Source organism: Lactuca serriola, chromosome 8, assembly GCF_051521515.1.
Source record: "Lactuca serriola cultivar US96UC23 chromosome 8, Lser_US96UC23_V15, whole genome shotgun sequence".
In the NCBI taxonomy this organism is placed as follows: domain Eukaryota; kingdom Viridiplantae; phylum Streptophyta; class Magnoliopsida; order Asterales; family Asteraceae; genus Lactuca; species Lactuca serriola.
In genome coordinates, this window is record NC_136415.1 from 180,055,393 (window position 1) to 180,070,003 (window position 14,611).

Sequence of the window (14,611 nt, forward strand, 5' to 3'; positions counted from 1 at the left end):
TTAATGCATTAAGCTCTTAATCCTTCAAGTCACTCATTCATACTTTCCATAAGGCTTTCTTACTCTTAATACTCCATAAAAATCATTGTTTTATAGACATGCATGTCCAATGCATGTCTTGAGCTTAAGTTAGGTCAAAATGGTAAAAATGAGATCAAGATCTCATGCATGAAGCCCAAAGCTCAATGACTCTCTAGATCTGGGACAAGAGACCACAAAGAAACCTCAATGACCCATAAAGTTGCCAACTTTATGGAATCAAAACACTCAAACCCCCTCAAACATGGGGGATAATGGACAAAAACCTAGATCTATCATGCTTAAACACAAAAGGTAGAAGCTTGAGGACTTACAAGGGACCATAAACAACATAAGATGATGAGGAAGAGATTTGCTTGCTGGAACAATGCACCAAAACACCTTCTTCTTTTTATTCAAGGGACTAAAACCACCACAAAAAGCTCACAAGGTCAATAATGGATGTTAGGGCTTTCTTTTAGGTTAAAAGGGAGGTGATCGAGGCTGAGGATGTGAAAACCCTACCTATCACATCCTTTAAATAAGGCATAAAACATGGAAAAATAGGGTTTACACACTGGCAGCCACCACGTCGTGGTCAGATACACGTCATGGTACGCACAGATGATGCGCGTTTCCTTTGGCCATGCCCACGTCGTGGTGTACTCTCCACCACGTCGTGGCCATCATAAAATCCACATTTTACTTCTTTAATTGCCAATAAAACATAAATGAATTATTTACATGGAATAAGTATTACATTTTCATTAATTGAGTACCTCTTGAAGGAAGGAACCTACATTTTAGTAACGAGGGTTAAATGAGAATGGTGCCCTAATTACCATATGTGCAATAAAGATGGGTAATCTACCCCCCCCCCCCCCCCCTAAGTTTAGTAAATAGCTATTTAATCTCCACATAATACCAATTACTTTTTATGTATGTTACAATATCTGATCATAATGATAATTTTTTAAAAGTTAAGGAGTTTAATAGTAAATCACAGTGTTGTAAAAATTTCGACTAGGTTCCGATTAATCACTAAGTGCTACTCGATTGATTAGAGGACAACTAATGATTAATCCATGCATACACACTAAGTGAAACAATAAAAAACTAAGAAATTTTAATATTTTGAGAAGTTCTATCTCGATAGAAGTTATTTGATGAATAATTAGTATTGTATTAATCATATTAACCTATTTTGTTATGACACTAGTGATATTTACAAACTTTGTTACGATGTTAGTCATAGTAAATTTTTTAAAATTCAACAAATTAGCAATTAATGGTCATTAGTTAATCTCTGCTCAGTCGATTAATTCCTTAACCTCAGTCCACCTACTAGATAACGTCTAACATTTTTTACAACCTTAGTAAATCGTATAAAAACAATTCTCTCAGCATCCTGTTGAAACTCAACCTTCATTCCACTTGGATTTTTTTAAAAGATATTTAGAAAAATGGTTATTTTAATCACCATCATTCAAAATATCAACAAATACATTTAATATGTCAAATTTTTATCATATTTGTGAATGAATAATGGTGAATAGTGATAGATACGTCCCATCTTGATTATTTTAGTGAATTACACTTTCTTTATTTTAAAATTTTGTTTTTCAGATCTGGGATTTAGATCGGGGGGAAATCAACCAAGACATGGTTAGGCAGTCGGCATAGACTACTTTGAGTCATTTTATACGTAAACATCATTTTTAAGCAAACACAAAATGCTTTAAATGTAAGTCCTCCTTTTGGGGATCGAGTTTCTTCTCGCATTACCATCATAGAGAAGAGAGTGTGAGATCTAGATCTATACATCTCCCTCTCTCCGATCTTGTTCATATCCCATACATACTTCTTCATATATGTGAAGATGATGGTGAAACCACAGATTTACAAATGGCTGGTGCTAGCATTGTTCGTGATTTGCAGTGTAATGGGAGCAGTCACATCCGATGCTTCAAATCACAAATACAAAAATGGAGACGTTGTTCCTCTCTACGCCAACAAGGTTGGCCCTTTCCAGAATCCAAGGTACTATCAGATCTCTTTTGTGAACGTAATTGCTGGTTTTCTTGGGGGTTTCTTTCCGATAAGGTGAACAGAATTGCGTCATTTTGGGCTCGATGTTATGGTTGAATTAGGTTTCTTGGTCTGGGAACTTTTGTTTTTCTTTTAGTGCTTCTTTAGCGATAATTGGCGCAACTCTGTTTGTCCAGGCGGTTGAACTTTGTGGTGTTTGGATATGTGTTTAGAGTATGTCACAGCAATCAGTTGAATGTTCTTAAAACCTGATAGATTGAAATAGCAATCAAAGAATTGCTAAAAGAAAACTCTAATGATGTCGATTCTGATCTACCTAAAACTGAAGCTCATCGTTCAGCTTTCATACAAAGTAGAATCTCTTATTCAAATTTTTACACTTCAGATCTACCTAAAACTGAAGCTCATCGTTCAGCTTTCAATCCAATACTTTTTTCATTTAATCGTGTTGTTTGATGGAAAACCAATGTCTATAGGGCTTAGAAGACATGAAAGGTACATATAGACCCTCTTGAAATAGGATAGGTTGACTTCCTTTTTAGTTGCCCATTTAGAAAAGCGAACCTTTAATCTTTATCTCTTCCTTTTTTAAAGATTCATCCCTTTGCATATGTGTTACATACGCTTTATATCTATGCTACTGTTTCCAAAACTACAGCTAATGAATGTATCTATTTACAATTTCAGTGAAACATACCGCTATTTTGATCTACCCTTCTGCTTACCAGGTTTGATTTGTTCTTTCTCCTTTAATCCCTATCCCATAACCCATCTTTTTGGGTGGGAAAAAAGATTTCAGTTTTGTCCCATTAACCATATGGTGTACACATGAACAGGTGATTTGAAAGAGAAAAAGGAAGCACTTGGAGAAGTCTTAAATGGAGACCGATTAGTTAGTGCTCCATACAAACTCGATTTCTTAGTTGACAAAGACTCTGAATTCATTTGCACTAAAAAACTAACAAAACAAGAAGTCAACAAATTCCGTAAAGCCATTTCAAAAGACTACTACTTCCAAATGTACTTTGATGACTTGCCATTATGGGGTTTCATTGGGAAATATGAAAAAACCGAGTTAAATGAGCTAAAATACTACCTCTTTAAGCATCTACAGTTTGAGGTGCTTTACAACAAGGATCGCGTTATTGAGGTTAATGTCAGAACTGACCCTAGTGCTCTTGTGGATGTTACTGAAGACAAAGAAGTCAATGTTGACTTTATGTATACAGTTCGATGGAAGGAAACTAATATTCCTTTTGATAAGAGAATGGAGAAGTACTCACAAAATTCTTCATTGCCACATCATTTGGAAATTCATTGGTTTTCAATCATTAATTCTTGTGTCACAGTGCTTCTTTTAACCGGTTTTCTTGCCACTATTCTCATGCGGGTTCTCAAGAATGATTTTGTCAAGTAAGCCTTTTTTTTGGAATTAGAGAAAATGACCATTTTACCCTTTTGTGTATGAGCAATTACTGAATGTATAAAGATGTATGTCTAGAGTAAAAGCTTGTTCAAGCAAAGACTTTTTTCTTTTTTGGACTGAACGAACCATCTGAATGCGAGTGAATGACCATTATGCCCTTTTGTGTAGGAGTAATATCTGAATCATGTTTGTCTTGAGTAAAAGCTTATATAAGCGAAGACTTTCTTTTTTGGACTGAATGAACTGTCTGAATGAGAGTAAATGGCCAATTTACCCTCTTGTCTTGAGAACAATCGATTAAACACAATATTTGAATGTAATTATATTTAATTCTTGTATTATGACAATTTGTTTTTTGTACACATGAAAGGTATGCTCATGATGAGGAAACAGCTGAGGATCAAGAAGAAACTGGATGGAAATACATACATGGTGATGTCTTCAGATACCCAAAATTCAAATCTTTATTTGCTGCTGCCCTTGGTTCTGGCACCCAACTATTTGCACTGTAAGTCCGATGAGGAGGGCATTTAAGTCTTTTCCAGTATGAGAGATCTAGGAGAAAGTCTTTGTCCTACTTGTATTCCACCTTTTGGGTGTACAAAAGTTTTCAAATTTGTCACATTGACATCAGGCAAACAACCAATACAAGCTTTCTAGGGATATGTTTGATGATGAGGCTGAGAAGGGCATTTATGTCTTTTTTGTTGTTGAATGTTTTTGCAGTACAATCTTTATCTTCATACTTGCACTAGTTGGTGTGTTTTATCCATACAACAGAGGAGCTCTTTTCACTGCATTGGTTGTCATATATGCCCTCACATCTGGAATTGCTGGCTATACAGCTTCCTCTTTCTATTGTCAGCTTGAAGGAACAAATTGGGTGGGTATCTCCTTTTCTTTCTTAATTCCATAAATACCCTTTACCATTTTCAGAAAGATTGATTAATCTTCCAATAACTGTCCAGTTTTTTATTTTTTTTTAGCATAATAATTCCCATTCTTGAATCTTGAAAAATGGCTGTATGTCAAAGTGACAATCTTGACCTTTTTTATTTCTAATTTCATAATTACTTTTTATGTTTTTAGGTACGAAACTTGCTGTTGACTGGAAGTCTGTTTTGTGGGCCCCTTTTCCTAACCTTCTGCTTCCTGAACACGGTTGCAATTGCATACTCTGCCACTGCCGCCTTACCTTTCGGGACAATTGTCGTAATTGCCCTTATATGGGCCTTAGTGACATCACCATTGTTGGTGTTGGGGGGTATCGCCGGAAAAAACAGCAAGGCAGAGTTCCAAGCACCTTGCCGGACCACCAAATATCCGAGAGAGATTCCGCCACTGCCATGGTATCGTGGCAGCCTCCCGCAAATGGCAATGGCCGGATTTCTTCCATTCAGTGCCATTTATATTGAGCTTTATTACATTTTTGCCAGTGTTTGGGGTCATAGAATTTACACGATTTACAGTATTTTGTTTATTGTGTTTATCATTCTCGTGATTGTCACCGCGTTTATCACCATCGCGCTCACATATTTTCAACTGGCGGCCGAGGATCATGAATGGTGGTGGAGGTATTTTTTCTTTTTCTTTTTCTTTTTTTGTATGCCAGAAATAACAACTTAGGCTATGTTTGCTGAAAAGCTAGCTGTTTGCTGAAAAGCTAGCTGATAACTAAAAAGCTAGCTGAGAGCTAAAAAACTAGCCGATAAAAAATAACGTTTGGTAAAACTAGCTGAAAAGCTAACTGATAGCTACAAAGCTAGCTGTTAAATAGAAAGCTAGCTGATAGCTAAAAAGCTAGTTGAGAGCTAAAAACTAGCTGATAAAAATAACGTTTGGTAAAACTAACTGAAAAACTAACTGATAGCTACAAAGCCAACTGTTAAATAAAAAGCTAGCTGATAGTTAAAAACTATCTAATAAAAAATAACGTTTGGTAAAACTAACTGAAAAGCTAGCTGATAGCTAAAAAACTAGTTGTTAAAAAATGATGTTTGGTAAACCTAGCTGAAAAGCTAACTGAAAGATATAAAATGACATAAAAGGACATTTAAAAGAATGTGTTTCTATAATTAAAGGGTATATTTAGAAAATTTTAAAAAGGCTTATAAAAAGCTAGTCTAAGTAGCTTTAAAAAAATAGCTTATAAGTTATTTTTTGGCTTGCCAAACATGACAACTTAAAAAAGCTCGAAAAATAAGCTAGCTGTGGCTCGCCAGATACAACCTTACTTTTGTTGATCTGTTAATTATTGTGTTATGCTTTCATTTTTTTAAGATAAAAGTTGAAAGTACATTGCAATTTCATGCATTTGACCGTTGGTGTGTAGGTCTTTTGTTTGTGGTGGATCAACGGGGCTTTTTATCTACGGGTATTGCTTGTATTACTACTACGGGCGTTCTGATATGACCGGGTTCATGCAAACATCGTTTTTCTTTGGGTACATGGCATGCATTTGCTACGGGTTCTTTTTGATGCTTGGGATGATAGGTTTTCGTGCTTCACTCTTCTTTGTTCGACATATATACCGTTCCATTAAGTGTGAGTAAGAAAAGTAAAAAAAATATGTTAAAATTTGTAAGGATACAAAAGCTTATGTTGTAGGAGAGCGTTGTATGGAGTTCAATTTTTCCTATATTTCTAATGATGAAAAGGCGACATGTTTGACAATTTTCAATTTATAGCGATATTTTCGTTGTAGATTGTTTCTTGTGATTCGGATATATGTTGTAGTGTATGTGTTTGTTATACTCGTGCATTAGTGTCCTACCGGTAAGGATTTGATGGAGTTAGACTAGACTGCACAAATGGTCCCTGTGGTTTGTTCAAAATTGCCACTTTGGTCCAAAAAGGTTTGGACTAGCACCAATGGTCCAAAGTTTTTATTTTGTTGCTTGTTTGGTCTGATCCGTTTTGATTTTTTTTCAAAATGACGAATTTGCCCCTGTTAATATGATTTTCTTTTTTTCTTATTTTTTATCTGATTTTCAGATTTAAAATAAAAAATAAAAAATAAAATAAATCTCTCTCTCTCTCTCTCTCATTTATTTTTCTACTTTTCAGATTTAAAAATAAAAAATAAAAATAAATCTCTCTCTCTCTCTCTATACAAATCCCAAGAACACATAACACCGTCATCTTCTTTAATCTCAGATCTTCAGGTCACACCCTTTCTTGCCCGCATCTTTATATTCTCTTTACAAACTTAATGAAACTAATTTCTCTCAGGATCTTCTCTTTTCTCTTTGTTTTGAGTTGGGTAAAAAACCAAATCGGGTTCATCCAGAAACGTAAGGAGAAAAGTCCATATCTTCGATTTCCATAAAAAAGAGCTGGAAACACACGAGCAAACCTATTTGCTAAATTTGTTCACTTGATGCATCTGATGTGTTCCTCCACTCTCAAAGAGAAGTGATTTAAAGAGACGAAAACAACCCTAATTTGAAGAGCAAGAGAAGTGATTCCCAGAAGATTACCACAAAAATACATAGAGAGAGAGAGATTGTACTCTTCGTTTTTACCTGATTAGGTTTGTTTTTGTGTTGTATCGCATCTTCAATTTGGGGATTCTTGAAGAGCCAATGCTTTTCAGTTGGTTATTGGTGTTTGGGTACCAACAACAGGAGAGTGGAGGAGGGAATAAAGGAGGTAGAGATGTGAATAAGTTGGGGGAAGGAGAAGAACGAAGCAACAAAGGCTCTTGTTGACTGATGCAGTTAAGGGGCTGCTCCAGCGACCTCTTGACTGTTCCTATTCTGATCCGGAAGAAAACGCGAAGGGAAAGGGTAAGGCAAATCGGAGATAGAACAACAATAGGTGGGGGCATTTGGGTTGCTATGAAGCCGATGATAAGCATAAGGAAAACGGGAGGGGTTTGTTACCCTCTTGACAACCGAAAAACCCCACCTTCGGTGGAGGTTTTCTCGATGAAAACTGAAGAAGAAGAAGGGAGGCAGTAACAATAAGTATGGGGGTGTTTGAGTTGCTTGTCATCGAGAAAGAAGAAGAAAACATGGTTAGAACGGAGGGTAGCAGCCTCCTTTTTGTGCTTGGGTTTTCGAGAGAGAGAGAGAGAGAGAGAGAGAGAGAGAGAGAGAGAGAGAGAGAGAGAGAGAGAGAGAGAGAGAGAGAGAGAGAGAGAGAGAGAGAGAGAGAGAGAGAGAGAGAGAGATTTATTTTATTTTTATTTTTATTTTTTATTTTTTATTTTAAATCTGAAAATCAGATAAAAAAATAAGAAAAAAAGAAAATCATATTAACAGGGGCAAATTCGTCATTTTGAAAAAATCAAAACAGATTGTACTAAACAAGCAACAAAATGAAAACTTTGAATCTCTGGTGCTAGTCCAAACCTTTTTAGACCAAAATGACAATTTTGAGCAAACCACAGAGACCATTTGTGCAGTTTAGTCTGGATGTTACAATAGTTGTCTTTTACATAATTTGGCTTAGGCTGATACTGATCCTGACATCAATGAGACAAAAACTGTAATTTTTTTTGATGTAACAAGATGGGATATAGTCTATATAAAAGACATGATTTTTTTATTATTATAAAAATAACGATAGAAAGCTTACATGGTTCCATCGAGTTTAAGAAGACTACCGGATAAACTTTTTAAGACTATTTTTTTGAAGATGAGAGAATGAGATTATGTCTTTTGGAGGGCAAGTCGATGCTTTATTTTTTGTGAAACAAAAAAATTGCATGTTTTAATCTATTGCCACAAGTCTTAGCCTAAAGGCAAGCTCTATTTATACATGGTTGTATTTTCATGTGTTTTTCATTTTAGAACATTATATTTTAAAAAATTATGTAGTTTTAGGCTTTTAGCAATGAAAATTGTTTTCTTATGGATGTTTTTTCAAAAGAAAGTGTTGTAATAGAGAAATGAAAGTAAAATGTTACATAGATAAATTAATGAAATTCCGTTGCTAGTTTTTGATGATATTAATGAAGGTTTCATTAGTTTCTTTAGATTGAAAAAAGATTTGGTATTATTTGTGTTCGGGTGCTTGAGATGAATAAAATTATAGTTCCTATGCTTCATCAAATTACATGTCCTAGTTTTCTCTAAAACTTTTCTATTTCCTTTAAGATTTTATTGTATATCTACTTTGGTAAACAATGCTAAATAGCTATAAAATTCATCATTTTCATAAACATATATTTAAAACTTGAACTTCACGTATTAACCGGATTCGATTTTGTTTTTTCTAAAAATGATCATAATTGTAAAATCTGAAAGCTAGGACTGCTATGGTGTAATTGTGAGTTAAGAAAAATATTTTGGGTCTATGAAAATAAACTAATAAAAGTCCGAGGGTAAAAATTATATAATAGAGTATTTGTGAGTTCAGAAGTAAATAAAACAAAAAACAAATAATTGGGAATCGAACTTGGGTATTCCATAAAATATTGAGATCTCCAAACCACTAAGTTAAAAAGAACTTGGTTATTCCATAAAACATTGAGACCTCCAAACCACTGTTAGAAAATATCGCATAAACATGATTGTATATTGTGCATAGAGTATGCGCTTTTAGCTATTTCCTCACAAATACAAACTTATATTTTAAAAAAATTACATAAATAGTCTTTATGGTTTACTAAAAATCATAAACTCGGCCCTTGTTAATTTTTTTTATGTAGATGGTCTCTGTGGTTTCTAAAACTTGCATGAATTGTCCTTTTTGCTAACAAGTTAGTTTTTATGTGTTAGTTCAAAAATTTAGAAAAATGGATGGTTGAAAATAACATTTTACAAGTTCAAAGTGAAGGGGTCCAAATAACATTTTAAAAAGTAAATGGATGAAAAGTTATAAACTCATAAACATAAAATATGATAAAATTACATAAATGGTCCCTATGGTTTACACATTGTCCCAAACTCAGTCTCTGCTATATGAAAAGACCAAATTATCCTCGAACTAATGGTGTTAACAAAAAAGACCATTCATGTAAGTTTTGGAAACCACATGGACCATTTACGTCATAAAAATTAGCAAAGACTAAGTTTCTGACATTTGATAAACCATGGGAACCATTTATGTAATTTTGTCTTATATTTATAATTATTAACTATTTATAATACTCATGGGCCAAAAATGAATATTTTCTAAAAGTTAAACATTATACGTTATGATCGCGTTTTCGAAAAGCCAAGAAGAATCTATTGAACTGGAGACCAACAAGTCAGGGAAACAAGACAACAAACATTGACTTTGGTACATGCATCTCGAGTTTAGATCTAAGAGACTAAGACAACCAAAATCAGAAGCACTCATGTAATTTGAAACTTCCATGGCGATCGTCACTGAATTACCAGAAGAACAAGAAGCGGCAATAACATATGATGTTTTCCTGAGTTTCAGAGGGAAAGACACTCGTCTCGGTTTTAGCGATCACCTCTACCAAGCTTTGGTGAATGAAAACATCTCTACCTTTCTTGATGAGGAAGAGGTTGAAACTGGGGAAGAACTTAAACCCGAACTTGCAAGAGCTATAAAAAGCTCTCGTGCTTCCATAATCGTGTTATCTAAGAACTACGCATCTTCAACATGGTGTCTGGACGAGCTCGTGATGATCCTTGAGCAACGAAGGGTCTCTGATCATATTGTTCTCCCTGTTTTTTACAACGTCGAGCCGACACATATCAGGAAGCAAGAAAACACTTTTGGAGAAGCGTTATTTGAACACAAACAGAGGATTGAGTCCGAAAAGGATGTGGAGAAGAAACTTCAGGGTGCTCGTAAGTTGGAGTTATGGACGAAAGGACTTACAGAAGTTGCTGATCTTAAAGGAAAGGATGCAAATGGCCGGTAAACCTTTTTATACTGTATTTATCACTTTCGGCAATCTGATTTTTCTGTTTCAATCAAATTAACATTTTAAGTCCTGTAACATTCAGAAATTCATTGGCGTCTTAGCGAAATCTTGAAATAAATGAGAAGGAATCAAAAGAAGAATTATCGATTACTTACGTTTATTGATTTTCATTTACATGGGTCGTGACTTATCAGATTTAATTCAATTTTCAGACGAGAGACTGTGTTCATCGACGAAATCGTTAAGGAAATTAGTAGTAGATTGGAACTACACACCCGGACTAAAATCCCCCATCTAATTGGGATGGACATGTCTATTCTTACCATAAGTTCCTGGTTGAAAGGAGGATCATCATCAAAATCTGCTGAAATTCTCACAATTTGGGGAATGGCGGGGATTGGAAAGACAACCTTGGCAAAATATATCTATAGGTTACACCGCCATGAATTTGAAAGAAGTAGCTTTGTTGAAGAGATTGAAAGAAAATGTGCAGAACAAACATATGCACTAATTGATTTACAAAAACAGCTTCTTAGAGATATTCTTAGGAAAAGAATGATTGAAGAACATGATGTAGATGTGTGCACATCTAAGATTGAGAAAGCATTACTTAATAAACCAACACTTGTGGTTCTTGATGGTGTTGATAACTTTGAGCAGATAGATGTGTTGATTGGAACAAAAGGTTTTCATCCAGGAAGCAAGATTATTGTAACAACCAAAGATGGGTCCCTAACAGAAAAGTGTTCATTGTTTCGTATGAAATTTCCTCCAAAGCATACAGAGCATGCACTTTATGGTTTAAGTGCTACAGAATCTCTAAGACTTTTATGTTGGCATGCATTTGGAGGTTATGATCCTAAGGAAGGTTATGAAGAAGAGGCAATAAGAGCTTCAAAGTATTGTGGAGGACATCCACTCGCTCTAAAGGTTTTGGGTAGTTCTCTAAATAACGAAGATGTGGCCACATGGAGTGATACCTTTGAAATGCTAGAGACAGGAGAATTCCATAATCATGTACACAAGGTCCTCCAAATTACCTTTGATTCTTTGCCATCTCAAGATTGCAAAGAATTGTTTAAGCATATTGCATGTTTTTTTGTTGGGAAAGATAGAGAAGCTACGGAAATAATATTAAAGGAATGTGGCATTCGCACATCATATGGGATGAAAAAGCTCTTCGATAGATGTTTTCTCACAATTGGAGGAGATAATATGATCACAATGCATCAGTTGCTTCAAGATATGGGGAGAGATTTAGTCCACAAAGAATCACCTGATAAGCCATGGAAGCGTAGTCGTGTATGGAAACATGAGGAGTCCCTCGATTTGTTAAAAAATGACAAGGTAAATACAACATATAGTCATTAAGAGCATTCGTTAGCTTTATCATCTAATACATAACAATGATTAATGCTTGATGTAATTTTCTTTTTGATAGGGTACCCAAAGAATTCAAGGTCTTATCCTTGACACGAACTTATTGAGAAAGGAGCATAACTTCCAAAATGATGACGTGAACAAGAGTTTTAGAGCTGATCAACCAATCCAGATGGTGTATGAGTTCTTTTTAAGGATTTGGTTGTTTTTTGCTCGGCTTCTCCTAATGCTTTCATCTTCTCATTACAAAAACGTCGAATTGAGAGCAGATGCATTAAGAAAGATGGATAAGCTAAAGCTGCTCCAACTCAATCATGTCAAAATCGACGGATCTTACAAGGATTTTCCAAAAGGTTTAAGGTGGTTGTGCATGCATGGATTCCATTCAAAATTCATACCTTCAGACTTACCAATGGAAAATTTGGTTGCTCTTGACATGTCTTACAGTAATCTGACACAGCTTTGGAAGAAGCCAAAGGTATGAAACTAAAAGCTTTTACTTCAATTTTTAGACAATTAATATCTTGGTTATAATATTCTTGATTAGAGGATGTCGAATGCAACAGCTTCTTGGGTCATTGAAGATTCTTAATCTGAGTTATTGCAAGATTGTTAGAGTTGAAGGCTTCTCTTGGCTACCTGCACTTGAGAGGTTGATTCTTATAAACTGTAAAAGCTTGGTTCATGTGTGTGAGTCAATTGGCGGATGTGATGGCCTTGTTATTCTTGACTTGAGCTACTGCAATAATCTTAGTAATGTTCCAATTAGCATCAGCAAGTTAAAGAAGATTAAAAGTCTATCACTAAACGGTTGCTTAGGTGCTAGTGAGTTTCTAATGCGGATGAAGGATATGGAGTCATATGCATCTTCCTCTATTATACCGAAAACTCCAAAATCAATTTTGCTACCTTCACTAATAACCTTGTCGCTTAAGGGCAATAATTTATCTAATGAATCATTTCCAAAGGACTTCAGTAGCATGCCGATGTTGAAGATGTTATATCTAAATGGGAATCCAATTGAGTCCCTGCCTGATTGTGTGGGAAGCCTTAGCAGGCTTGAGTTTCTCTGTGTTGGAGAATGTTCGATGTTGAAGTCAGTATTATGCCTTCCACGTACAATCAAATATTTGTCTACTTCAATGTGTTCGTCACTTATTAAAATAACATTCCCTCAAGAAATGTCGGCCCCACCATTTGTGCATTACGATAATTCGGAGTCATTGACCGAAATTGAAGGCATAATAAAATTTCAAGCTATAGCACAAATTGATGAGCAGATATTATGTAGCTTGGGGTGGACAGATTTACAACATGTGAAAGATCAGAAGATGCGGATATGGGATTCACACAGATGGTTTCATTTAAACAGTCTCCCAGTCCAGGTATTCTCTTTCTTCTGCTCTGTTTCTATTGATCTCACAAACACACACTAATATGCGTAAAATTCATACAATGTGATATTTTAATTGCAGATGAATTACGAATTTGGAATATTTAGCACATGTTTTCCGGGGAAAACAGTTCCAGATTGGTTACCTCATAAAAGCAAGGGTTCATCAATATCAATATCAATAGCCATGCCATCGTCTTCAATGAATAAAAAGATACAAGGAATAAATATAAGCTTTGTGCAAACAGGAAAGATAGGTCATTTAAGCATAAAAGTAGAGAACGTGACAACAAATCGCACCTGGATATATTATGGTCATATATTTGCTGTTCCAGAAACTGATGAAGATATAGTATGGTTAAGTCATTGGATGTTTGGGGATAATGAGATTAAAAATGGTGATGAAATTGGTGTTACAATATTAAAAGGAAGGGGAGGTGATAGAGTAATGGTAAGAGAGTGTGCAATCAGTCCAGTGTATAATAATACTGATAAGGAGAATAATGAAGAAGATCCTTTGAGTTATTACAAGTCATGGAAATATATTATTGGTGGTGATTTGTCTGCTTTTCAATTACCCTCAGGAGATTACTTATTAGACCAACGTCCTTTTGGTTATCATTCCCATGTATTTGAAGACCACTTATATAAACTATTTTTTGAAAGTAAGAATGCCATAACAAGTACCCAAATGGAAGAATGTATTTGACAAATAACACTATACATTCATTGCTTTGTTTATTACAACATCCTACTTTTGTTTCTTCCTATTACAGATTTACAACATTGTACTTTGAAAACTCTACCCAACTATAGCAACGTGCAATCTTCACTGCTATAAATCAATAGATATTTTAAAAATATAATATGCTAAAGTAGAATGCCATAACAAATAGTCAAATACCCAAATGGAAGTATGGTGCTATAATTGGGTGGATAATGTACCTTTATTTGGTGATTTTTTGAGCTTATTGTTTTCTTGTGTGTGAGGATATTGTGATAACTGACAAATGATTATCCATGGAAGATGTTTGCACAAATGTAAAATCCCTATAAAGATCAATATTTATGTATTTGCATGCACTTTTGTTCGTCTATTTTTCAAGTAAAAAACAAATTCTAAGCTATGTTTGAAGAAGAGGGCATTCACATTTTTTACACGAACCAGTAATTAATATTTTTTAAGTAAATTACATTTTTGATCCCTGAGGATAGCTGATTTTTTTTTTCTCAATTTTGGTATTAAAAAGTTTTCTTTTTCAATTTGGTCCTTATTTAAGGTTTTATAATTTATTTTTGTCTATCTTCCAAGTAAAATGACTATCTATTGGACCAAAATTTCAAAAAACCAGATTTATTGATCAACCAAAAATAGTAATTTTACTTTTCAAAGGGACCAAAAAGAACCTAAAATAAGGCCAATATTGCAAGAGAACATAATGGACCAAAATTGCAAAATCTAGCTATACTCAAGGACCAAACATGTTGTTGTTGTGCTGCTGCTGCTGCAGCA

The 14,611-nt window shown here is 34.7% G+C and overlaps 2 protein-coding genes across 2 annotated transcripts; both read left to right on the forward strand.

Annotated features, from left to right (window-relative positions):
* The first annotated feature begins 1,738 nt into the window (after positions 1–1,738).
* LOC145065718 (transmembrane 9 superfamily member 3-like) lies at positions 1,739–6,166 on the forward strand. Its single transcript, XM_079012773.1, has 7 exons — positions 1,739–2,058; positions 2,755–2,795; positions 2,904–3,480; positions 3,864–4,001; positions 4,220–4,376; positions 4,583–5,067; positions 5,826–6,166. Exons 1-7 carry the CDS (start codon positions 1,898–1,900, stop codon positions 6,043–6,045), a joined length of 1,779 nt encoding a protein of 592 aa, XP_078868899.1. The 5' UTR covers positions 1,739–1,897; the 3' UTR covers positions 6,046–6,166.
* Positions 6,167–9,655: 3,489 nt separating this feature from the next.
* LOC145068217 (disease resistance protein RML1A-like) lies at positions 9,656–13,868 on the forward strand. Its single transcript, XM_079015187.1, has 5 exons — positions 9,656–10,318; positions 10,538–11,672; positions 11,767–12,183; positions 12,272–13,090; positions 13,181–13,868. Exons 1-5 carry the CDS (start codon positions 9,801–9,803, stop codon positions 13,805–13,807), a joined length of 3,516 nt encoding a protein of 1,171 aa, XP_078871313.1. The 5' UTR covers positions 9,656–9,800; the 3' UTR covers positions 13,808–13,868.
* Positions 13,869–14,611: the final 743 nt, after the last annotated feature.

Coding starts and splice junctions, on each gene's coding strand:
- LOC145065718 (XM_079012773.1), top strand. CDS start 1,898: ATGATGGTGAAACCACAGATTTACAAATGGCTGGTGCTAGCATTGTTC. Junction 3,481..3,863: donor CTCAAGAATGATTTTGTCAA/GTAAGCCTTTTT, acceptor TACACATGAAAG/GTATGCTCATGATGAGGAAA. Junction 5,068..5,825: donor GATCATGAATGGTGGTGGAG/GTATTTTTTCTT, acceptor GTTGGTGTGTAG/GTCTTTTGTTTGTGGTGGAT.
- LOC145068217 (XM_079015187.1), top strand. CDS start 9,801: ATGGCGATCGTCACTGAATTACCAGAAGAACAAGAAGCGGCAATAACA. Junction 10,319..10,537: donor GGAAAGGATGCAAATGGCCG/GTAAACCTTTTT, acceptor TTCAATTTTCAG/ACGAGAGACTGTGTTCATCG. Junction 11,673..11,766: donor ATTTGTTAAAAAATGACAAG/GTAAATACAACA, acceptor TCTTTTTGATAG/GGTACCCAAAGAATTCAAGG.